Source organism: Arvicola amphibius, chromosome 2 (genome assembly GCF_903992535.2).
Source record: "Arvicola amphibius chromosome 2, mArvAmp1.2, whole genome shotgun sequence".
Classification (NCBI taxonomy): domain Eukaryota; kingdom Metazoa; phylum Chordata; class Mammalia; order Rodentia; family Cricetidae; genus Arvicola; species Arvicola amphibius.
This window is the reverse complement of record NC_052048.2, coordinates 60,029,307-60,053,749: the sequence shown is the minus strand read 5'-3', so window position 1 is coordinate 60,053,749 and position 24,443 is coordinate 60,029,307. Positions and strand designations below refer to the sequence as shown.

At 45.4% G+C, this 24,443-nt stretch overlaps 1 protein-coding gene across 1 annotated transcript in view; it reads right to left on the bottom strand.

The window, feature by feature from the left end:
* Positions 1 to 13,921, bottom strand: part of Cfap92 (cilia and flagella associated protein 92 (putative)) — a 49,173-nt gene extending 35,252 nt beyond the window's left edge. The window contains exons 1-6 of the mRNA XM_038320210.1: positions 13,657 to 13,921; positions 10,153 to 10,340; positions 9,214 to 9,418; positions 3,474 to 3,605; positions 2,332 to 2,404; positions 1,091 to 1,212 (exon numbers count right to left, since the gene is read on the bottom strand). Of these exons, the coding sequence (XP_038176138.1) occupies positions 1,091 to 1,212; positions 2,332 to 2,404; positions 3,474 to 3,605; positions 9,214 to 9,418; positions 10,153 to 10,340; positions 13,657 to 13,921 (985 nt within the window). The remainder of the gene's footprint in view (positions 1 to 1,090; positions 1,213 to 2,331; positions 2,405 to 3,473; positions 3,606 to 9,213; positions 9,419 to 10,152; positions 10,341 to 13,656) is intronic.
* Between the last annotated feature and the right edge of the window lie 10,522 nt (positions 13,922 to 24,443).

Here is a 24,443-nt window from a genome sequence, read left to right as displayed (position 1 = left end):
ATTGTTGCAATAAAACACCCCCAAAAGCAACTTGGGAAGGAAAGGGTTTTTTTGGCTTACAGGCCATAGGCCATCATCAGGGAAACCATCAGGAACTCAAGCTGGTAGGAACCTGGAGGCAGGAGCTGAAGTGGAGGCCATGAAGGAGTGCTGCTTCCTGGCTTGCTCTCCTGGCTAGCTCAGCCTGCTTTCTTAAACAACACAGGACCACCAGCCCAGGTGTGGCACTGCCCCCAGTGGGCTGAGCCATCCCACATCAATTATTAATCAAGAAAATGCCACATAGGCTTGCCTCCAGGCAAGCTGATGAACGTGTGTTCTCAGTGAGATTCCTCTTCCCATATGACTCTAGCTTGTGTCAAGATGGAAAAAAGAAAATCTCAACCAGGACAAATGGCTTCTGGGGATTCTTGTTGCTGTGCAGGCGAAGATTTCATACTTTGTATGAGACAGACTATGACATAAGACACTGTGCCTTTCATCTCCCCAAGGAGCAAACTACCCCTTGTCTTTCACGGAGAGTTTATCTATAACCCCGACAACCTGGAGTCTACCCACAAACATGGTACTACCATGCCATGTTCCAACTGTTCATTAGGAAGTTTGCTTAAGAAAGTAGACATTTTCATGTCTACATTCCCTCAGCTCATAGACCAGGAATCTAAAACTCCTGGTGGAGTGGAAAGGAAGAAAATTCTGTGGATGAGTGAATGGACAGACAGATAGATGGATGGATGGATGGATGGATGGACAGGCAAGTGGATGGATGGGTGGATGGATGGATGGATGGATGGGTGCGGGTGGATGGATAAATGAATGGATGGATGGATGGGTGGGTGGATGGATTGGTGGGTAGAAGGGCAAGTGAAAGTGTATATAATACAGTATAGTATAGTATAATACAGTATAGTACAGTATAGTATTAGTATAGTATAGTATACTACAGTACAGTATAGTATAGTATAGTATAGTATAGTATAGTATAGTATAGTCAGATGCCAAACAATCTTATTCAAATACCTTAAATTTAAATATTTCATAACTTTTCAAGTCTAATGTTATAAAATGTCAAAATCCCATCGCAACTTACTTTGAGACTTTTGCTTTTCTATCATGTTTGTTAAGCTGCCCAATGATCCTCTCTCAATGATTTCACCGATGTCCATCATGGTTGTTCCAGCCATAGAAACAGCTGTTTTCACAGTGCCCCGTCTAGAAAATGCTCACAGAGACAGGACAGTGAAGAGAAGCATACAGGCACTATGTCTCGAGAATCTGATCACTGGGCCTTCCATACTTCTTAAAAGTATATGCTCGTGAATGGCCTAGGGATTTTGTCAAATGTGGATGATGTCTCAGGAGCCTGGGGCAGCCTGGGACTCATTAAGTCCACCAATCTCTCTAGTAATAGTGATCAATGGGCCACACTTGTATGACCAGAGCTCAAACCAACTATAAAATGTAAAGAAAAATAATATATTCTCAAAGTATCTAAAACCATGAAACATCTAAGAACTCTCAAGAATTATCCACAGCATCTATGGGAAGTAGATATTAACTCCACTAAAATCTATAAAGAGGGTACACGTTTAAGTAAAAGGATATGCTATGATCATGGGTGGGGCAACATCAAATAAACATCAATTTTCTCAAATTAATATGAAAATTCAATGAAAAACAATATTTAAAAGCCAAAAGTGTTAGCAAGACATGACTGCATGCACCTTCAGACCCACACTCAAGAGGTTTAGGCAGGAGAATGGCTTGATCTTGAGAGTGTAAGCCTAGCCTGAGCAAAAGAGACTGTTGCCAAAGAAGATGGAGCAGAGGAAGCCAACGCTGCCTACTGCGTGTAGTCTGGGATCTACTCATAGCACCACAGACCCACAGCTGGGTTTCCATTCTCCATTCCGGTTTCTCCAGAACCAGCTTGACTATCTGAGGACCCAGGACGGCGACTTTCTGGAAGCCCTAGCCGAAACTCCACAGACTGAGACTGCAGGCTGAAATCCTGACCCCAAACTCTAGCTTCCTGACTAAACTCACTGGAGGCTCTCGTTGCCTTGTGCTGAGAGTGGGGACTGACAGTCCAATCAGACCAGCTAACATGGAGGGTCCGTCTCTGAAAAACACCCCTGCCGAGAGGCAGTGAGTGTCGATCTAGGGCACCTGGCAGCACCAACTTCCTTTCCTTCTCTGGTCTCTCTCTTTCCCTTGGTTGCTTCACCTCCACCTTAACCAAAACTAGCAAAAGAAAAAGTGTCTACTGACCCAGAGCAGGGCCAGTGAGGAGGGGCCTTACTCTGACACCAAGTAAGCAACTCTCCTTACCGAAATGCAGAAGGGTCCTCCATCTTGAGTAATTTTTCATATTCGTCACCATTCTTAGCAGGGGTTTCAGGCTCTGCTTGGTGAGAATCAAACATTACCAAGAGGCTCCAAGCTTCACTCCATGGTCCCAGCAAATGATGTCCCTGCTCATTTCAGTGACACATCTGCTGGTGGAGGCCTAACACAGCAGCCCTCAGAAAGCAGGGTGTCTTCATGAATGAAGGATACACACCAGATGAATTCCCATTATTGGGCAAAGGAAGGTGCGTGGAGCCCGACCCGCCGAGAAGAAGCAAGGCCTCCTCTAGGTGGAAGTGTCCGCTTCAGCTGCTCAGCAGTACACTGGAATAGTCGCAAGTTCCCAGCTCTAGGGAAGGGTCAGCTAAACTACTGTCCTTGCAGATAAAATACTATATAATATAATATAATATAATATAATATAATATAATATAATATAATATAATATAATATGACACAGCCACCACAAACGAAGTTTACAGACAGTCTTTAAGGACATAGGGGCTGCTTGTGATAATATACAAACCCTCCGAAGACAGAAGTGCTATGTGTATCTTGGGTAAACCCATACGCTAAAAACAAAAACAAAATGAGTCCTAGGACAAAAGCAGAGAAATGTAGCGGAACACAACAACCAGAACACCTCATCAGCTGCAACTGGTGATGGGATTGTAGATTATTTTCTCACTTTTTTTATACTTTTCTATAGTGACTGGATTTTTCTCTTAAAATTAACTTCCAGAGCCCAAAAATGTCTTATTGTGTTTTTTTTTTCGGTTTGGTTTTGAAGTTGTGAAACAAATATCCACTAAATCAGCTGCATGCTGGCTCATGGTTGCAATTCCAACATTTAGGAGGCTGAGACTTCACCTTCGAGGACAGCCTGGCCTACAGCCTGCATAGCAAGTTCTAAGTCAGGTTTGTAAGACCCTGGCTCAAAAAAAAAAAAATAAAAGAGGGAAAGAGGAGGGGGAGAGAAGGCAGGGCAGGGCAAGGTAGAAGAATCAACCATCAAAATCAAGCCGCCCAGGGGCACGGGAACAATGACTGGATGGGCCATGTGCATACTGGCCTGTCTCCTGGCACAGTGCTGAGCTCAGGGGTCCACGGCCATCACTCCTCACCTTGTAGAGACTTCAAGTGTTTTTCTGCCTTTTCCTGGTCACTTGGTGAATTCACCTCTTTCAACTCCTCGGGTTTATCCCTGGTAACTGTAGACAACCTTTTCTGACTTAAAACCAAAAGTTTCACTTCCTCTGGAATGAGAAAATGGATACGTCAAAAATGTCTACTGGACACCCAGTCCTCTGGCACCTCCGGTGGCCATTTGCAGAGGACAGAGGATAAGCTATGTCCTATCTGCACTGCCACCAGATAGGAGGAGGCACAGTCACACACCTGTTAGGGCCAAGTGTTTGTACCTCAGATTCCCCTACGCACCTGTGCGTGCCATGCCAGTGGATCTCCTCATTTCACTGCAAGGAAGGAGCTGCCATGTTCCTCATCTATGTGTGAGAAAGCTAATTCTTAGGTAACCTTTCCACACCAGAGTCTTGAGAACAGAGGTTCTCAACCTGTGGTCTCCACCATATCAGATACTCTGCATCTCAGATGTTTGCATTATGATTCATAACAGCAGCAAAATTAGAGTTAAGAAGTAGCAACAAGATAATTTTATGGTTGGGAGTCACCACAAAACATGAGGAACTGTCTTAAAGCATTGACGCATTAGGAAGGTTGAGAACTACCACACTAGAAGAACCAGGCCTGCAAGCACTCGTTGCTCCAAGCCAGGGAGCCACACCCCCAGGCCAGTCCTTCTGTCAGCGTGGAGGCTCCCACTCATGAGAGTGTCAAGCACTCCATGAACACGCTGTGACTGTATGAGGGGATAAAGTGAAGATGATAATGGGAACTTCCAGAAAGAAGTGAAAAGGAAGTTAAATTTGACTCACTGATAGAAGGCAAATAAAAGTTTTGGAGAAAGCAATGGGACAGAGAGGCCCCTGAGATGTAGCTAGCGGCCAGAAGGGAGCCCTGTGAAGAGCCGGTGTACTGAGTAAAGGGGGGGGGGGGCACTCCCACAAAAAAAAATGGAACCTGAGGGAGCAAGTCTTAAAAGGCCTTCAATGAAACACAGGGGTCCACTGAGAGACACTGGCCCTGTGGCAGGAGGGAGGAGACTGGGGTGGGAAGAAAGACGCTAAAATAGTGGGGATTGAGGCAGACAGACACAGGACAGAGCGCCAGAAAGCCTTAGTCAAGGAGGAAGCAGGTGCTGGGAGAGGAGGGTCAAGAACAGGGCATAGAAGAGGACACCACAGCATCTCTGGATTTCAAGAATCGTGCCATTTGCAGCAAGCACCAAACATCCAAGGAGGAAACACAAAGGAAGCTCGACCACAGACATCCCATTAAGACCACTGACCTCCAGCACGTGATCTGCCAAACAAATGTCCTTCTGCAATACAGAACAGAACTCTTAGGCTGTTTCTTTTTTTAATTTTCCTTTCTTTTTGTTATTGATTTTATTGAGCTATGCATTTTTCTCTGCTCCCCTCCCTGCCTCTCCCCTCCCCTTCAACCCTCTCCCATGGTCCCCATGCTCCCAATTTACTCAGGAGATCTTGTCTTTTTCTACTTCTCGTGTAGATTAGATCCTCTTAGGGTATGTATGTCTCTCTTAGGATCCTCATTGTTGTCTAGGTTCTCTGAGATTATGAATTGTAGGCTGGCTTTCTTTGTTTTATGTCTAAAAGCCACTTATGAGTGCATACATGTGATATTTGTCTTTCTGGGTCTGAGTTATCACACTCAATATGATGTTTTCTAGCTCCATCCATTTTCCTGCAAAATTCAAGATGTCGTTATCTTTTTCTGCTGTGTAGTACTCCATTGTGTAAATGTACCACATTTTCCTTATCCATTCTTCTGTTGAGGGGCATTTAGGTTGTTTCCAGGTTCTGGCTATGACAAACAATGCTGCTATGAACATAGTTGAGCACATGTCCTTGTGGTACTATTGAGCATCCTTTGGATATATAGCCAAAAGTGGTATTGCTGGGTCTTGAGGAAGGTTGTTCCCTAATTTTCTGAGAAATTGCCACACTGACTTCCAAAGGGGCTGTACCAGCTTGCACTCCCACCAGCAATGCAGAAGTGTTCCCTTTACCCAACAACCTCTCCAGCATAAGTTGTCATCAGTGTTTTTGATCTTGGCCATTCTCACAGTTGTAAGATGGAATCTCAGAGTTGTTTTGATTTGTATTTCTCTGATGGCTAAGGATACTGAGCATTTCCTTAAGTGTCTTTCAGCCATTTTAGATTCCTCTGTTGAGACTTCTCTGTTTAGGTCTGTACTCCAGTTTTTTATTGGATTATTTGTTCTTTTGATAACCAATTTCTTGAGTTCTTTGTATATTTTAGAGATCAGCCCTCTGTCTGATGTGGGGTTGGTGAAGATCTTTTCCCATTTGGGAGGCTGCTGTTTTGTCTTGTTGACTGTATCCTTTGCTTTACAGAAGCTTCTCAGTTTTAGGAGGTCCCATTTATTATTTGTTTCTCTCAGAATCTGTGCTACTGGGGTTATATTTAGGAAATGGTCTCCTGTGCCAATGCATTCAAGTGTACTTCTCACTTTCTCTTCTATGAGGTTCAGTGTGGCTGGCTTTACATTGAGGTCTTTGATCCATCTGGACTTGAGTTTCGTGCATGGTGATAGATATGGGTCTATTTTCACTTATCTACATGTTGATGTACAGTTATGCCAGCATCATTTGTTAAATATGCTTTATTTTTTTCCATTTTATATTTTTTGATTCTTTGTCAAAAATCAGGTGTTCGTGATGTGTGGATTAATATCTGGGTCTTCAATTTGGTTCCATTGGTCCTCCTGTCTGTTCTTATGCCAATACCAGGCTGTTTTCAGTACTGTAGCTCTGTAGTAGAGTTTGAAGTCAGGGATTGTGATGCCTCCAGAAGTTCCTTTATTGTACAGTATTATTTTGGTTACCCTGAGTTTTTTGCTTTTCTATATGAAGTTGAATATTGTTCTTTAGAGGTCTGTGAATAATTTTGCTGGGATTTTGATGGGCATTGCATTGAATCTGCAGATTGCTTTTGTTAAGATTGCCATTTTTACTATGTTAATTCTACCTACCCAAGAGCATGGGAGATCTTTCCATTTTCTGGTGTTTTCTTCAATTTCTTTCTTCAAAGATTTAAAGTTTTTGCCATACAGGCCTTCCACTTGTTTTGTTAGAGTTATTCCCAAAATATTTTATTTATTTATTTGTGAAAGGTGATATTTCTCTGATTTCTTTCTCAGCCCATTTATCATCTGTGTACAGGAGGGCTACTGATTTTTTTTAGTTAATCTTGTATTCTGTTACATTACTAAAAGTGTTTATGAGTTGTAGAAATTCCTTGGTAGAATTTTTGGGGTTGCTTATGTAAACTCTCACATCATCAGCAAATAGTGAGAGTTTGACTTCTTATCTGATTTGTATCCCCTTGATCTCCTTTTGGTGTCTTATTGCTCTAGATAGGACCTCAAGAACTATATTGAATACATATGGAGAAAGTGGACAACCTTGTCTTATTCCTGATTTCAGTGGGATCGCTGTGAGTTTCTCTCCATTTAGTTTGATGTTGACTGTTGGCTTGCTGTAGACTGCCTTTATTATGTTTAGGTATGTTCCTTTTATTCCTTCTCTCCAAGACCTTTATCATGAAGGAATATTGTATTTTGTCAAAGACTTTTTCAGCATCTAATGAGATGATCATGTGGTTTTATTTTTCAGTTTATTTATATGGTGGATTACATTGACACGTTTTCATATGTTGAACCATCCCTGCATCTCTGAGATGAAGCCGACTTGATTGTGGCAGATGATTTTTCTAATGTGTTCTTGGATTCAATGAAGTATATCTCTTGAGATGTACCTGAGGTCATCTTTGCAGCCACTCACATTCATGTTCACATGGGCTAGGAGCTGGGATTTACCAGCTCCCAATGTTACCACAATATTGCCTGCTTTCCTGCTAGCTTGGCACCTCAGGCTTCCACAGTCAGGGACCCCACAACTTCCAGTGTGATTGCTGGAGTGAACCAGGGCTGTGGGGTTTGCTCCCACTGCACCCTCGGTAGTGTGACAATCTGGCAGCCATGCTGGAGAAAAGTGAGTGAGATGTATTCTCAAGCATAGAGTTATTTAGCATAAAGGTTAAGGATTGAAATTTTCTGCCGGCTAAAGTTCCAGCGTCTGTCTCTCCTCTCAGGGTGTTTCTATCCTCACAAGAAGTAAAGTGTCCACTGGGTATCTTTAAAGACAGATCCACAGGGAGGCTATGAATAATGACCATCTCTGGACAGACACTGTATGATTTTACTTTTTCCTCCTTTTTGTAGACATTTCTAACTTTTCTTTTTAACCTAGTGAATATATACTGTTCCTTTACTGGGAAAAAATGTATTTAAAATAAGGTGCAAGGACACCAGGATTGGGACAGAGCACAGGGAAAAGATCTTGCCGTGGTTCCAAGCACCCTAGGCAGAGGCCATGGCCCTCCCTACAGGGCCCGGCACTGGTGAGGCTGCGACCAAGGCAATGACAGTTCCAGGTCACCTGGGCAGGTTAGTAATATCCTATCTCAAGGTAAACGTGGGAGAGGGCCATGAAAAAAGGTTGGAGTGGTAGCTCAGAAGTAGAGCATTTGCCTAGCACATACGAGACCCTGGAATCCACTCCCAGCTCTTCCCCGAGAGCTCTCTGGAACAGGCTACATAGAGACATCAGCGTGTTGTCCTGGAGGGGTTGAGTATACGGATTTGTGTTTGAAGGGGTGAGAGTCCGTGTGGAGGGCAGAAGTTGGAGTTGAGTGTCTCCCTCAGTCACACTCTACCTTAGTTTTTGAGACAGTTTCTCACTAAACCTGAAACTCACCAATTTGGCCAGGCTGGTGGTCACCAGTTCCAGGGTCCCTTATCTCTACCTCCCCAAAACTACAGTTACAGGTGCACATCACCACATCCTTCTCCTTCCCGTGAGACTCAGATGGTCAGATGTGGGTTCTCATATTTGTATAGCAGAGACTTACCAACTGAGCCACCACCCCAGCTGGAAGAAGTAAAATTCTTAAGTCTCTTTCTTTTCCTGGAACTAGAGACAGAACCCGGAAACTCATACATGCAACACGTTCCCGTTCCCACTAAACTGTACACACAAAAGAAACCCTTCATTTGTTTCTTGGTACCCTGTTTAATTTTGAGTAAACATACAATATCAGTTTGGGGAGACAGGCTAGTGATTGTAACTCACCTCAGAGATGCTGTAGAACCAAAGGTAAGGGAGGCACATAGACACTGCCCAAGTGCACAGACACGCCACGGCTTCCCAGGTGTGACACACTCCAAGACAGAGAGCACTGTATGCACCAGGTTAATGATGAGGCCACAAAGAGCATTGGCTTTTACTCTGATATTACAGATTCAAAATCCCCTATCTTAAATGATTGGGATTTAGAACTCTTTTCTGATTCTGGAATATTCTCATATATAAATGAAGTGCCTTAGGGGAAGCCACCCAGCTCTAAACAGGAGATTCCTCCATACTGTGTGAACACTCCATTCGTTGTCTGGAGGGGACATTACAAGGTACTTTGATGAGCCTTTGTTTTGACCACGATCTGTCACATGACTTCAGCTGTGGAATTTCCCACTTAAGCTACTGTGGTAATGCTCAAAAAGTACCAAACCTGACATCACTTCAGACTTTCGATTTCTGGGCTAGATATATCCAACCTGTAGTGAGAAAACACAAGTTGCCAGAAACGCTTAAGATACAAGCGAAGCACCTGACTTACCGAAAGATTCTAAGTCTTCCGTGTAAGCAGCTGTCTTCAGTCGGTGGTATCTGACCTTCTTAGAGACTTTGTCCCTGGTATCCCAGAGCTTCAAGGTGATTTTGTGGAAGTTTATTTTCTTTAGTAATTCCTTCGTCATGTTGACATTGAAAGTCTGGCTCCAAGACACCCAAATTTTGTCATCTTCTCGCCATGGCTTCACAGTCTGTGTAAACACCATTCAGAGACTGGGAGATGAAGGACCAACCTACAGACTAGGCACTTCCCACAGCCTACTGCCAGCAACAGCACAGCAGATATGACACCTTCTCTCCTAGCTCCAAATCCCAGGGAAGTAGGTTTCTGTGTACTGGACCCTGTCAGGGTCACCAGTTCCTTGAAAATTAAAATCTAAGCAAATGCATGCATAGTGTCCCTGGTGGTTACTTCCCAGCAATGACTCTCAAACCACTGCAGGAGTTTCCATGTGTGCATGCATGTTGGAATAGTCCTTGCACATGAACATTCTCACACATGTGTATAAATACACATACTAAGAATGCTCAGTACTTAAACAATAAAATAAAACAAAAACTTTGTTTAATGAAACATTCAAGAAAGTACAGGGTAAAGCCATCTAAAGAAGAAGCCGTCCATTCTGCATCTCACTCATGAGATTACCAATAATCCCACATATCTAGAAAGCTCCAATATTGGGTCTGCTGTATGTCAGTGGGGCATCCTCTGCATCCTCAGTGTGACACTCCATGAAAATATACACACACGTACACACCACAAACACACACATACACGCACCACACACATACATACACACACCACACACATACACACACACCACACACACACGCATACACACACACCACACACACACACCACACATACACACACACACATACACACACACACACACACACACACACACACATGAACACCACCCACCTTTATTCCTGACTCCAGAAACACTTTGGCCACGCTAGGAAACACCACAACATCAACTTTTTTGGGTTCTATATCATCGGGCAGGAAAAAATACTCAATGTGGTAGAATCGACGAGCCTTGGCAGCCCGGCTGTCTAGTTTAGAGGCTTTCTTTTTCTCAGCAAAACTTTCAGCTTTTCCCTTTTGATCTAGAAGACACAAGTTTCAGGAGCCTTGTTCTAACCTTTAGGAAAGAAGATCTAAGCCCACAGCTCCCCAAAGGCAAGAAACATGGCTATACTTTGAAAATGACTCCAACTGTTCTTGGTCAGTGCTGTTATTGGGAAGTAGTAGAAGATAAGAGCTGGGCTTCCCAGGAGTCCAGCCAGCCTATCCCAATCATGAGGTTTCAGGCCAAGTGAAATATATATATTTCAAAATATAAGGCAAACATCCTGAGGATCAACATGCAAGGCTGGCCTTTGGCTTCCACATATACATGGACACACATGCATACAAGCATGTACACAGAAAGAAAGAGACAGAGAGAGAGGCTGTCTTTTGAAGAATAGTAACTGAAAAACTCTGGAAGCAAGTCAAGTATCCGCCAGTGAGGGGTAGGAGAGGACTAGAGTGTAGCTCAGGGATGGAGTGCTTGTTCAGCCATGGTGTCTAAAGTGTCCATTTTTAAATGTAAGTGGTAAGCCAGGATTACAGGATCTCACTTCTCCTAAACTAGATATATAGAAGATAGATAGATAGATAGATAGATAGATAGATAGATAGATAGATAGATAGATAATGTGTGCATAAATGCTTAGATATTGAGGGTGTTGTGATGTCTAATCTTGATCATCAACTTGACTGCCTCTAGAATTAACTAAAACCCAAGCTGCTGTCCACCCCTTCAAAGCGTTTTCTTGATCGGATTATTTGAAACAGGAAAAGGCATCCCAAATCTGGGCAACACTTTCTGGTGGCAGCCCAGATAAAAGGATAGAGAAGAAGACTTTGCTTCTTGCTACGTTGCTCTCACTCCCCCCCCCAAGTCCATCTGTTCTGCTGCTGTGATGTTCCTTCTCCAATATTAGAACCAACACTGTCAGATTTCCAAGGTAAACTGATGCCCAGCAGCTCTTCAGGAGTCCCCAGGCCTTCAGCATCAGATCAGGACTGTGCAGACACCCAGCCCTAGGAACTGAACAACTACCAGATTCTCGGCTCTCTAGTATGAAACAGCCATCGTCGGGCTACTCAGACTACATTCTGTAGCTCAGTCTAATAAATCCCTTTAACATTTATATGAAATCACCTGGGTGATGGAGGAGTGTCTATGTGTTACTTTCACTGGTTAATAAAGAAACTGCCTTGGCCCTTTAATAGGACAGAAAATTAGGTAGACGGAGTAAACCGAACAAAATTGTGGGAAAAAGAAAGCAGAGTCAGGCAGACGCTTCAGGCAGATGCCGTAGCTCTTCTCTCCAAGATGGACGCAGGCAAAGATCTCTCCTGGTAAGACACCCCTCGTGGTGCTACACAGATTACTAAATATGGGCTAAAGCAAGATGTGAGAATTAGCCAATAAGAGGCTAAAACTAATGGGCCAAGCAGTGTTTAAAAGAATACAGTTTCCATGTAATTATTTTGGATAATGCTAGCCGGGTGGTGGGAAGGGGCCCTCCGCAGTTCCATCTACTCCTGGCAGGTGAGCCTCTGGACACAGGTGATTGAAATGGAAAGACACACCCACTGTGGGTGGCACCATTCCCTGGCTGGAATGCTGGGCTATAGATATGGAAAAGAGGACTGAGCCAGGGCCCTTTTCATCTCTCCCTGCCTCTTGTCTGTGAATGCCCCTCAGGCTCGAGACACTGGGACTTGCAGCCTTGATGGGCTATAGAACTGAGTCAGAAAAAAGTTGCATTTGTCAGGGTATTGTTATCACAGCAACAGAAAAAGAAACTAAGACAAGGAGGAAGTAATGGATCTAGACATGTTTCCAAGCTAGAGTTGTGTCAAGGGTCTTGTGAAGTTCTGAAGATGTGTTCTGCAAATCCCCTTGGGTGAAAATGATAAAAATAAGAACAGCATGTCCGCGAAGAGCTGCAAGGACACGCAGGCCAAAGGTTGCTCGGCTGAGCACTGGTTTTCATTTGGCTGGTTTCAGACGATTTTTCCAGTTTGTTTTGCTTGATGTCAACAGGCCCAAGATTTAGAAGAAGAAAAAAACACCTATGGAAAGAGGAGGTCCCCACGCAATGACAAAAGTTTGAATCCCCAAGCAGATAGCGCAATTATAACAAGACAGAATTGCAAAGAGAAGAGTCAATCAAATGGGGGTACTTAGAGGAGGAAGGGATGGAGAATCACAAGCTAAAGCACTGTTTTCTGCCCCCTGATGAACTGTGTGAATTGCTCCAGCAGGAACGAAAATAGCAGGAGGCAGCCAGAGACTTGAAGAACTGCTGTCCATGTGTTGGTTACTGAGCTCATGTCTGTGTGTTGGTTACCCAGCTCATTGGCGTGAGATGCCAGCAAAGCAGCTAAGGGAAGTAGGTCCTTTTGGGTCACAGTTCCAGAGGATACAATCCACCATGACAGTGGGAGTTATGACCACGGGAGCAGATGGTAGTTGGCCACAGTGTATCCACAGTCAGAAAGCAGAGAGGGAGGAACACTGGTACTTGGCTCCCTTTCTCCTTCTTACTTCTGGACTACGGCTCATAGAACAGTGTGGCCCACATTTAGAGCTGGCCTTCCACCTCAGTTAACCTAGCCCAGATAACCCCTCACAGACACAGCCAGCTGTCTGCTTCCATGGTGAAATTGCCATCAAGTTGGCGATCAAGATAAACCATCACAGAGTAGGTTAGCCCTCTGTGTACACAGGCCTGTCCATAGTAAGCAAGTGGAGGGGCTAGCCCATCTACAAGAAGTACAACTAAAGACATATGGAACAGAGGAAGGAAGGTGACCTGTCCAAGCCCAACCTAGACTGGCACCAGGATGAGGAAAACAATGGCTCCCATTTGCAATGAGCAAGTGTGGTTGTGTCTGCTGCCCTACTAAATTGATACACTTCTTGACTCAAGAGACTTTGGTCAGTGAATCTGGGACGTATCTTAAGAAAGGCATTGGGTAATGAACAAGCTGTTTATGGGAATCAAGTCTTATCTTTGCAAAGTTGTTCAGCTGGGAAGAAGAGGAGGTAGGGAGGAGAGAGAGAGAGAGAGAGAGAGAGAGAGAGAGAGAGAGAGAGAGAGAGAGAGAGAGAGAGAGAATATGAATATGACCTGCTTCTTGGTGTACTTGGTGAGTCAGACAATTGCTTTCATGCCTAGCCAACAGCTGCCCCCCTGAATCTTCTGTTCTTTTTCTGACCTCTGCCTCCATTGGTGCCAGCCACATTCCGTGAAAGGGGACTGGGTGGAGAGAAAGGAGGAGGGCTATGCGCCCTCAGCCCCAGAGGCAGCCAGCAGCGTCCTGCTGCCTTGTGCACAAGAAAAGCTCCCCTTCAGCACCTACCTGTTTGTGCAGGGAAGGCCAGCGAGATGACAAATCTGCAGGGGACAACCTGAGGGACATCAGGGGTAAAGAGGCAGGCCGGCCCCTCTGAGGAGTGCAGGCTGCTGAACTGGTCCTCAGAGTCCCACTCATGGGCTGGGGTTCTGGATTTCGGGTATTCCTCCATCTCATACTCGCTTGCTGACTGGTAAGCACTAGCCATGGAGGAGGCGGGCCCCATGCTTGATCTGTCCTCATCCTCCCAGTCCCAGGCCTGCAGGGCCATGTTGTGCAGCACTAGAAGTTCCTGGTGGGGGACAGCAAAGACCTCAGGAGTAAACCTGCACAGCGCAGGAAGCACCACTCTCCCAGGCCCTCTCTGTCTTATTTCCGATGTCCCAGGCTTCAGTAGAGGCCCGCTATACAGTGAGTGTTCCATATTTGGGGAGCAGAAATGGGTGACGAAACCAGAGAGTGACAGCTGGCAGTGACAGTCAGTGATGTCACTCTGAGCTGAGCTCAGTTACTCCTCCCTCAGGAGTGAGGAGTTGGTCAGTGGGTGCTCTGGACACACAGATCCAGGTGAGCCTAGGTCACCGCTGACCCAGGAGGCACCCGAAGCTCTGACTCCTCTCAAGAGGCTGAGGCAGAGTCCTGGATGTGGCCCCAGCACAGAACAGACTTGCAGAAAGGGGAACCGAGCCCGGCACCATGGTACACACAGGACCCTAATAAGAAGCCCTGAGGCAAGACACAGAGAACTCTGACTCAGGTATCACTCAGGTTTCAAGCCACAGGACCCTGACTGCCAGAAAGTCAGTGCCTGTGGGACCTGGGGCGTCTGAGGTGAAAGAGAGACTGAACCCAAGCTCAAGGGTTACCTGCGAGTAGGCACACCTGTTGGCTCCTGCACCTGCTGCGCAGTTGCAGCCACTCTGATCAGGGAAGCTGAGCGCAGGCGCCTAAGGGCAGCAGATCCCTAAGGGACTTTTGTTAGGCGGTTGCCAGGAGACCTCAGCCCACGGCTGGGGGCGGGGCTTTCTTCCCCCGACTGAGTTCGGCTCCAGCCTGAAGGCTCTGGGAACCTTCTTTAAGCTCTCTACCAGGGCAGGCAGGCCAGTAGGGGCTTGGCGCGACGTGGCTTCTGCGTGGCCTTGGTGCACCAGACCAGTCAAAAAGGTGAAAGGCAGATTCGGAAAGCTATTGCCTTCACCCATTCGTCCATTTACCCAATATTAAAAAAAACAAACAAACTGTCACTCTGAACTCCATACCTATTGTGCGCCTGGCTGCTGGATTCTCTCTCGATGGCTCCACCCACTTTCGCCTCCCACGCTTAAATAAAGGTAAAAGAAGAGATGGTCCTGTCTCTACATACTCAGACCCCCCCCCCCAAAAAAAAAAAAACTCTCGTTAGACTTCCAGCTTCTGGGGCTGATGTCCTGAAAATTTCGTGAAAAAAATCCGTTTCCCTGAAATGAGAATACGGGGTTAGAAGGGTAAAGCATTCTACCCACCGCAAAAACGTTACAGCATGGCCTGAAACCTAGACTCCTGGCCACCAAAACCTGCGCTCCTCTGTAAATCCCACCCACACTGAAGCACCTTGGCTAAGCACCCCAACTGCTGCCCCTGACCCGGAAGACCACAACACACCAAGTGGGCCTGAGCCAAAGAGGAGCAACCCACAGTGGATTGGTCAGACAGGACAGGGATGGACTTCAAGAGGTAACAAAAGCCAGGCAGGCAGAGTAACGAAAGCAAGAAAACCCATGCAGAAGAAATGACAGAGACGGGCCTAGAGGGGTGAAGACTCCTGACAAGTTCAGAGAAAGCCGATGTGCAGTGAGATGGCTCTTGGCACACAGCCCCAAAGGGGCGGTGGGGGAGGACAGCGGCGGGGGTGGGGGTGGGGGGGAGTTCTTCTAGTGAGGGAGTGTTCCTACTCACCAACCAATTTAGTTTTTTTTTTAATGGGACACAAAGCTCCACCCATGCACAGTAGGCTGCTGAGAAGAGTTTGAAGTTGAACTATGACCTGCTTTAAGTCAAGCAGCAGAACTTCAGTCGAATTGGAGCTGGAACCAGGTCCCAAGTCTCCCAGAACACACTTGTCTAGATGAGATGGTGCATTCCAGAATCTGCATACTGAATGGAACCCTCGGGTTAAATCAAGATAAAACCTGGACCGTGAGGAAAACTGAAAGGGTCCACACTGAAAGTCGATTTGTTGGCCCACAGCTCCAGCATCCTGAAGTTTGCCTCTGTGAACCAAGGCGTGCTGGAAATACATACGGTACTGGAAGAACCAAAAGCTACTGAGATTCAGCAGCTCCTAAAGCCATCAGGCAGCGAGAGCAGCTGGCAGTGCCGTCCTCAGGAGCAGACAAAGGATCCCCACTCAGGGTCCACCAACCACTTCGACTCTGATTTCCCACCGAAGGGTCCTTTGATATTTAACTTAAGCAGTTACTTTTATTAAGTGCATATCTGGTTAGGGTTTCTATTGCTGCAATGAAACATCATAACCAAAGAGCAAGTTGAACAGGAAAGGGCTTATTTGGCCTACACTTCAACATTGCTGTTCATCACTGAAGGAAGGGCATGGAGGGGTGCTGCTTACTGGCTTGTTTCCCCTGGCTTGCTCAGCCTACCTTCTTATAGAACCAGGACCACCAGTCCAGGGACAGCACCACCACCATGAACTGGGCCTTCCTGCATTGATCACTACTTGAGAAAATGCCTTACAGCTGGATCTCATGGAGGCATGTCCTCTCTGATGACTCTAGCTTGTGTCAAGTTGATACACAAAACCAGCCAGCACAGTGCACAAATATATATGCTACTGGTGCAGAGGCCTGGGGGACTCACATTTCCATCAACCCACATGCCCTTATAATAATGAGCCAGTTGGTAAATTCAGCTCTGCATCAGAATTAAGCATCTTTATCTTTTCTTTTCATCTCAGGATACTTTTGAATATCTACTCCCTGAATTAAATAGCAGGGAGCCTAATTAAAATCAGGAACAAGTCTTACTGAGTGTCAAGATTTTATTGCCCACTATTGAAGGAGGCCTCTTGTTTGTTTCCCAGCTGCCCAGAAACCGAAATAATCACACAGAAACTATATTATTTAAATCACTGCTTGGCCCTATTAGCTCTAGCTTCTTACTGGCTAACTCTTACATATTAATTTAACCCATTTCTATTAATCTGTGTATCGCCATGTGGCTGTGGCTTACATGCTAAAGTTCCATCTGGCTCCCGTGGGGCTACATGGCTTCTCTCTAATTACACCTCCTTTTTTTCTCCCAGCATTCAGTTTAGTCTTCCCTACCTACCTAAGTTCTGCCCTGCTATAGGTCCAAAGCAGTTTCTTTATTTATTAATGGTAATCACAGCACACAGAGGGAAATCCTACATCACCTCCCTTTTGTGTTTAAATGAAAAGGAAGGCTTCATCTTCAACATAATAAAACTACATATAACAAAACAGGTATCAAGCAAGAATTACAGTTACAATATTTATATCTACTTTATCTTTTATCATAACTAATGAAAACTATAACTATCACTATAAATTCTTCAACTCCATCAAAGACTCCAGAAGGATATAATATTACCTAAGTAAAAAGGAAGTACATTGTAAGCAACTTCCAAAACTCTAGAAATGACAGAGACATCTTGCTGCCTGGACAGTCACCCAAAGTTTTTCTGTACCACTGAGGCATCCATCTTCAGCCTACAGGCCCATAGTATCCAGCAGATTTTTCCATAAGACAGGAAATTTCAAAAACAGTTCCACCTATATTGGCAGTTTGTCAGTCACTTTCTTCTGTGTCCTGCAGAATGTCTGGCAGACTCTTTCATGAAGCAGGAACCCTGAAGGACTGTCTCATCTTTAGGCAAGTTCAGCAGTCATTTCTCTGTGGGTCCTGCATGTCCAGTTCATCAAGCAGTCCCTTGCCCAAATGACTAGCAAACTCCATGAGGAGCCTCTTCAATGTCCATCTTCCTCTTGAAGTAATTGGTGCTGCAAGGAGCAGATGTGTCTCATTGTCATGAAAAGTCCTAAATTTTTAAAATATTTTAAATGCCATATTCTGAAGGTCTCTGAAAGATTTGAAGAATACCCATCTAACTGAAATACATCTCTATATATCTAGAAAACCTAACTAACAAGTCTGCAAGTTTGACTATTATAGATGTCTATAATACCTATATTTTTAAATTATACATTACACATCACATTACATTTTTAAATGAGCTGTACAAGCACAATACCTTAATCAAGAGCAGAAATACATATACACAGTATAACAAAATTGACCTTAAATTTGTATCAATAAACCAAGATCCATACCAATGGAAATCTCTATAGCATATCCCCTTTAAGTGTAAAAGAATATTTATAAACAGTATTTAGGAATATGAATGTAGTTCTGCCCAAACTTCTTTCTGCTGTTTATTTTATTTTTTGAGAGTGTTCAAGGCAACCATTCAGGAGGTCTTGGTCCATCAAACCATATTAGTCTGGAAGGATTCCACAAATTCTCATCCTCTGTGGAAACAAAAGAAGAACCTATTTTCCAAAGCAATATATCCTTAGACTCAAATTCTGAAGTCAAGATACCTTTAAAGTATAGATGTTGGTTACTTAGCTCCTTCACAGTTGAAAACTTCAAAGAAAACACAATAATATACATAATCCAGACACTCTGTGTATATTCCATCTTTACATGGCTTGTTTTTACTCTGTTACTAAAACCTACTTGAAGTCTGGCTTTACTCCTTCATACCATCAGCTACTAGCAAGTAGAGGTACCTCAGCAGTAAGGCACAGCCAAACTGGGCAGGTCACTCCCAGGAAGTGTGTGTGTGTGTGTGTGTGTGTGTGTGTGTGTGTGTGTGTGTGTGTGTGTGTGTGTGTGTGCAAGAAAATGTGAAAAGGGGGCATGATCATGGTGGTCTGGTAAGAGTCCAAAGTGCAGGGATGGAGAGATGGCTCAGCAGTTAAGAGCACTGGCTGTTCTTCCAGAAGTCCTGAGTTCAATTCCCAGGAACCACATACATTGTGGCTCTCAACCATCTGTAATGAGATCTGGTGCCCTCTTCTGTCCTGCAGGTATACATGCAGACAGAACACTGAACATAATAAATAAATAAATCTTAAAAAATAAAAGAGTCCAAGTGCCTGTGATCACATTCCCTAGGGGAGCAGCCGTATTCCACAGGCTCAGGGTGAGAGGCCGTAGCTCTAGGCCAAAGAGCCAAAGCCCACCCTAAATGCACATCGGTGTTACCCAGAATACATCAAAAATGAGATTTGCCAGGCTGGGTAGCACAGGCCTGTCATCCCAGCTACTCAAAAGACTGAGGCAAGAGAATCACAAGTTTATCGCTATCTTGGGCCACAACATAAGTTCAAGACCAGCCTGGGCAGTTTAGGGAGACTGTCTCAAAATAAAAAGTAAGAAGAACATAAAGCTCAATAGTGAAGAGCTTGCCCAGTATTGCCAGGCCCTTGATAAATTCCCAGCCTTACAGTAATGCTAGCAGCAACATGTTAATAAGAATAAGATGCCAATGATATTCTGAGGTTTCTCTCCAGGCCTTCAGGGATAATTCTCCAAGAACCGGGCTTAGGGACCAGTGCCACTGTGTTTTCTGAGCTGAGCCTCCTCTTGGACACCCTCTCACGTGTTTTTCTTCCTTTGTGTGGTCAACACTCCTCCCATTGGTGGATCAGACAAACAACATAAGACCACCTCATTCAATAAAGTTCGTGGGAAGCAATACCATGTGACTTCTGAAGCCAGCTCCTGCAAACTCTGTTGTTGTCTTGTCTGGGGCCTAATTCACAAATCTAACCTCCATATCATCAACAAATACAATGGCCACACAAGGATTGCATGGAGCTGCTCTGACAGCTCCCACCCAACTGCCATCGTCAGCCCCCAGGCCTATCAGCATAGTGACTGCCACTACATAGAGCGGAAATTGTCTCCACCAAGCCTATATCACAGATTCATGAGCAAACTGCTGGCCTCTTAATTTACAAAATGCTTACTTTACCCTTTCAAAGGGTCCTGAAAGATGTGTTGTGAGCCCCACCACAAAGCAGTTCTAATAACCCCCCCCAAAAAAAAATTCTTTCATGCCACAATACAAGGAATAATCTAGAATAAATACATCACGGATACACTGTGGATTAGGTGGTGGCAGGATCTTGGGTGACTTTTGCTTCTTAGTTTATTTCTAGACTTCGTAATGACGCTTTGAACAGTACACTATTGGAAGCAGCTCAAACAATACTGAAGTGACTTCAAAAGTGACTTCTTTGACCGGACTTCAGTTCTCTGCCACAGACATCCCACCCCCCAGCACGTACAAAGGAACCACAAACCTTCGGAGTTTGCATGCTTTGAACCTCCAACAAAAGCCTTCTGGGTCCAAGTAGGATTGTTTCAGGGGTGCCTAGTAACCCAGCCCACAGATAGACAGACCTAACAGCACGCCATTATAAATCCCTCCCCCACTAAGCCGCGGGAGGCTGGGCAACAGCTCCATGGGAAGACACTGAACAGCTTTGTTTTCAATACTGACTGGCCCAGGAAAGCCAGTTTGAGGGAGTCCTTCACCAGAGTAGTCAACAACATGGGGCTGGGAACGGTGTGTATAGCATCTTAGGCTGAGCTATCAGCCTTCAAAACTGTCATGAAATAAAACCAGGCTCATCTGCGAAGACAGGACTCCCCAGCCACTTGCTTTAGGGACCTACACTAAGCTCCAGGGCCAGGACTTACTGGTCCCGCCAAAAGTACTTTTCACTACCAACATCTGGAGCCGTGGGGGCTCCAACATCATGGGGCTAGAAAATACTCGAATCCCATTGGTGCCTGCTAGAGGCAGTTTTTCCTTTTGAAGCTGTGAGTTCATATTCACACAAGTATGCGCGTGCAAAGCTAAACAATCAAGCACTACTTTGTGATGGTCATGGGAGCACCAGGTCTCCAGCCGAGTGTGGCTCAGGCCATGTGTGAGGCTCACAGACGATGTGGTATAAGGGTTGCTTTAAAACTCATGCACCAATAAAAGACTTATATCATTTGTGAACACACACACACACAAATACATAGAAAGCAACATGCCATGATGCCATTTGCTGTGGCAACCATGGGGAGGCAGCTAAAACAGAAGCTGTACATCAGTTTCTTCTGGTGTGTTAATACTATTTCAGGTGAGCCGATCAGGCGGCACTCCTCCCACATGGTCTGGGGCTTCATGCAGGAAGCAAATGATCCATTGAGGAAGTCGTAATCTGCCAGGGCTGATAGGTTCAAAGTAGGTAAGGGGTGGGAGCTGTGCAGGGCTGGACAGATGTCAAGGCCCGAGGCAGGAGCCCATTAAAGAGCAGAAAGAGGTTACAAGAGAAGTACTAATGGAAGCCATTAAAGGGGGACAATAGGTTCTGACCTGCCATCCTTAGGGTCAAGAAGATGGCATTGCCTTTTCTCCCTCTGAGAATGAACTAGTGAGTTCTGAGCAGAGGAAGGTTATGGTATGACTTAAGATGTAATAGTATCCCTCAAGGAGTCAAGGGCATGAATGTGTGTGTGTGTGTGTGTGTGTGTGTGTGTGTGTGTGTGTGTGTATATATATATATATATATATATCAAGTCCTTGGTGATGCAGGCACACAGGGGAGAGATGCTAAGAGCTTGGCCTGAAGTGATCCCAGTGCAGTAGGGGGGAGGCAGTTCAGGACATGTTTCAAAGGTGGGGCCACCGAGCATCCTTACAATTGGATCTAGGGCAAGGGTAAGGGGTGCCTTTTTATGGTTCAGACCTACAATGACTTCCAAAGTTCTGTGTGTGAAAACCTTGGTCCCTGGAGTGCTACTATTGGAGGTGGTAAAAAGTTCAAGAGATGAGGCCCAGTAGTATGCCACTTGGGTCACATCCTTGAGGAGAACAGTGGAATCACAGCTCCATCCTTTCCCTCCTTTCTTCCCACCCGTGAAGCATATGGCACTGTAACTCCACCGTGTGTGTGTGTGTGTGTGTGTGTGTGTGTGTGTGTGTGTGTATGCTACCACAGCCCCAGAGGTACCTCTCTAACCTCCTCGGGTACCTCTGACAGTGATGGGAAGCTGACAGGCCTGAAAAGAAAGGTTGACACCAGAAACCCATGCAGAGAAAGTTCAGGCTGACAATCTCTGTGTCACTCAACACACTGGAAATCGCATGGTGTGACTGTCGGTGTCGGGGAAAACAGGGAGGCCTCTTTGGAAAAGAGATGAGCCATTCTCAAGAAGACCTCAAACCGCCACAGAGCCCAACTGGCCTAATTTGCTGCCAATACTGTGATAAATGATGATACCAAAGGCAACTTGGGGAAGAAAGGGTTTGTTTGCCGTACAGCTGACGCTGAGCCAGTTCAAGGCTGGAACGGAAGCAGAAATGGTGCCCACTGGCTTGTTCTACTCAGCTTGCTCAGTCTGCCCAGGGGTGGTACTACAAAGGGTGCAATGGGCCCCCCTGTATCTATCATTAACAAGAGGAATGCCCCCACAGACTTGTCCACAGTCCAGTCTGATAGAGACAATTCCTCAGTCGACATTCCCTCTTCCTAGATGATCCCAGCTTTGTCAAGTTGGCAAAAGAAACCAGCACAGAAACCAACCCACTCTCCAGTATATGCCCAAAAGTGAGTAAATTGTGTGAACTCATACCAAAAAAAAAAAATCCATTGCAGGATCGCTCCCAACAAACCCCAACACCTCTGAGCTGATGAGTGAATAACGCAAATGTGGTCTATCCACACACACAGTGGAGCATCACTCGGCACTAGAAGAGAATTGGAGTGCCAGTACACATTACAACACAGACACGTTAGTACGGCTCCTAAGTGCCCGGTCCACAGAAGACCGCCTTTAACTTTTCCTGCTTTTTAAATCTTATGTGTACGGGGGTTTTGCTTGTATTCGTCTGTGTGCCATATGCAGGCAGTGCTCACGGGGGCCAGAAAAGGGTATCAGATCCTCTGGGACTGGAATTACAGATGGTTGTGAGCCACCTTGTGGGTGCTGAGAGCTGAACCCAGGTCCTCTGGAAAAACAACCAGGGCTCTTAACCACTGAGCCGTCTCTCCAGCCCCAGAAGGCCTTCTTCTGTATGATTCCAGATTTGAGAGTGTCTGGAAGAGGTAAATGGTGGGCTCAGAGCGTAGTGGTCACCAGTGATGAAGGATGACGTCCGGAGAATGAGCAGTACTGGGGTGGACTTGAGCGGGGTGGGGGGAGGGGAGCATGTTGAAGTACTAGTTGTAGTTGTGGTTTGGCAACTGTAGCAAACTAAAATTGTTGATGTGTACATCTTAGGGTGCAATCGCCCGCTTAAGCAAAAGAGAACACTAAAAGCAAAAACTTCATCACCAGAAATAGCAACTCATCTGTCTGTAGCTGCATTAATCTCCTATGCAGTTCCTTATTGCACCTCTGCAGAAAACATCTAGTAATATTTTGTGCAGTGTTGTTAGTCACATACGTTCTAGCATTCCCAAATTGCTGCAGCATGTATCCTCATTCATCCTTGTTTGGTGATCTCTCCTGGCTGGGTCCCACATGAGTGGTACACAATAATGTGCTGAATGAACACGCTGCACGTTTGGTTTTCTAAGGGAGAAGCCAAGAAGTGGAATTGATGTAAATTACTCTGCTAAATTGCCATTGCTTTGATATTAAATATATATATATATGTATATATATATATATACATATATATATATATTTACAAAATGCTTGTGATGTCTGATTTCTTTCCAGTTTGAGGTGGTTGGACAAAGTGTTTGAGAATGGGTAGGATAGCCGGGTGGTGGTGGTGCACACCTTTAATCCCAGCATTCGGGAGGGGAGGCAGAGGCAGGCAGATCTCTGTGAGTTCGAGGCCAGCCTGGTCTACAAGAGCTAGTTTATGGGGGAGGTGGGGAGTGAGTAGGATAAAGGACAAAGTGCTAGTCTGGTCTGTAATAGAAGAAAGAAAATGATAATGATAATGCTTTTCAATTGAGACCTAACACTTTCAACTGAGACCTAACACTTATCAGAGTTGTACACAAGACAAGATCTGCCTTTCTAATAGTCAAGGATCGCTGAGTTTGTCCTTTGCTCCATTTATGGCTGGGTAAATGTTCCTATGGTAGGTAACAAGTGGGGCCAACGCCACAGCTCTCTGTGAAAGAGAAAGGAAAAGCCTGTTAGAACTCAAGAGGAAGCGGTCTGTCGACCATCTCCCAGATTCAAGTTCTAGGGCCAGAGAAAATAGTGGCCAAACAACCCTGTTTGCCTCATCCCCGCCTGCAAGAAGGAACTCAGGTCCAGCGCCAAGTAACTTCCTGGAGCCCGAAGGTGGAGGCGGTAGACACCACTTTCCTCTCACCAAAACCCTAACTTGGTCTACTTTCAAGTTTGTTCCCTCCTAGTTAGATAGGGGGAGGGAGAGTTTAGGAAGCTGTCCGGAGATGAGTCCTCTCCACTCCCAGGGGCAGAGGACCCCAGGCGGGTTGTCGGGGCAAGGACTGGGAAGTGCGGGAGAGCACAACTGTTGACGGAAGTGCTCCCACCTTGGCCTGGAGAGAACCTGGAGCCACCAAAAGAACTGACCCAGGGACTTGTAACAGCGATGGAGATGTGAATGGGAAGCGATGGGGAGCGCGGGTCAAAGCCGTTACAGCCCCCGAGTGAGAGCACGCTGCTCCAGCGCCCCCCACCGAGACAAACATTTGCCCTGCACGGCCCACGCAGCT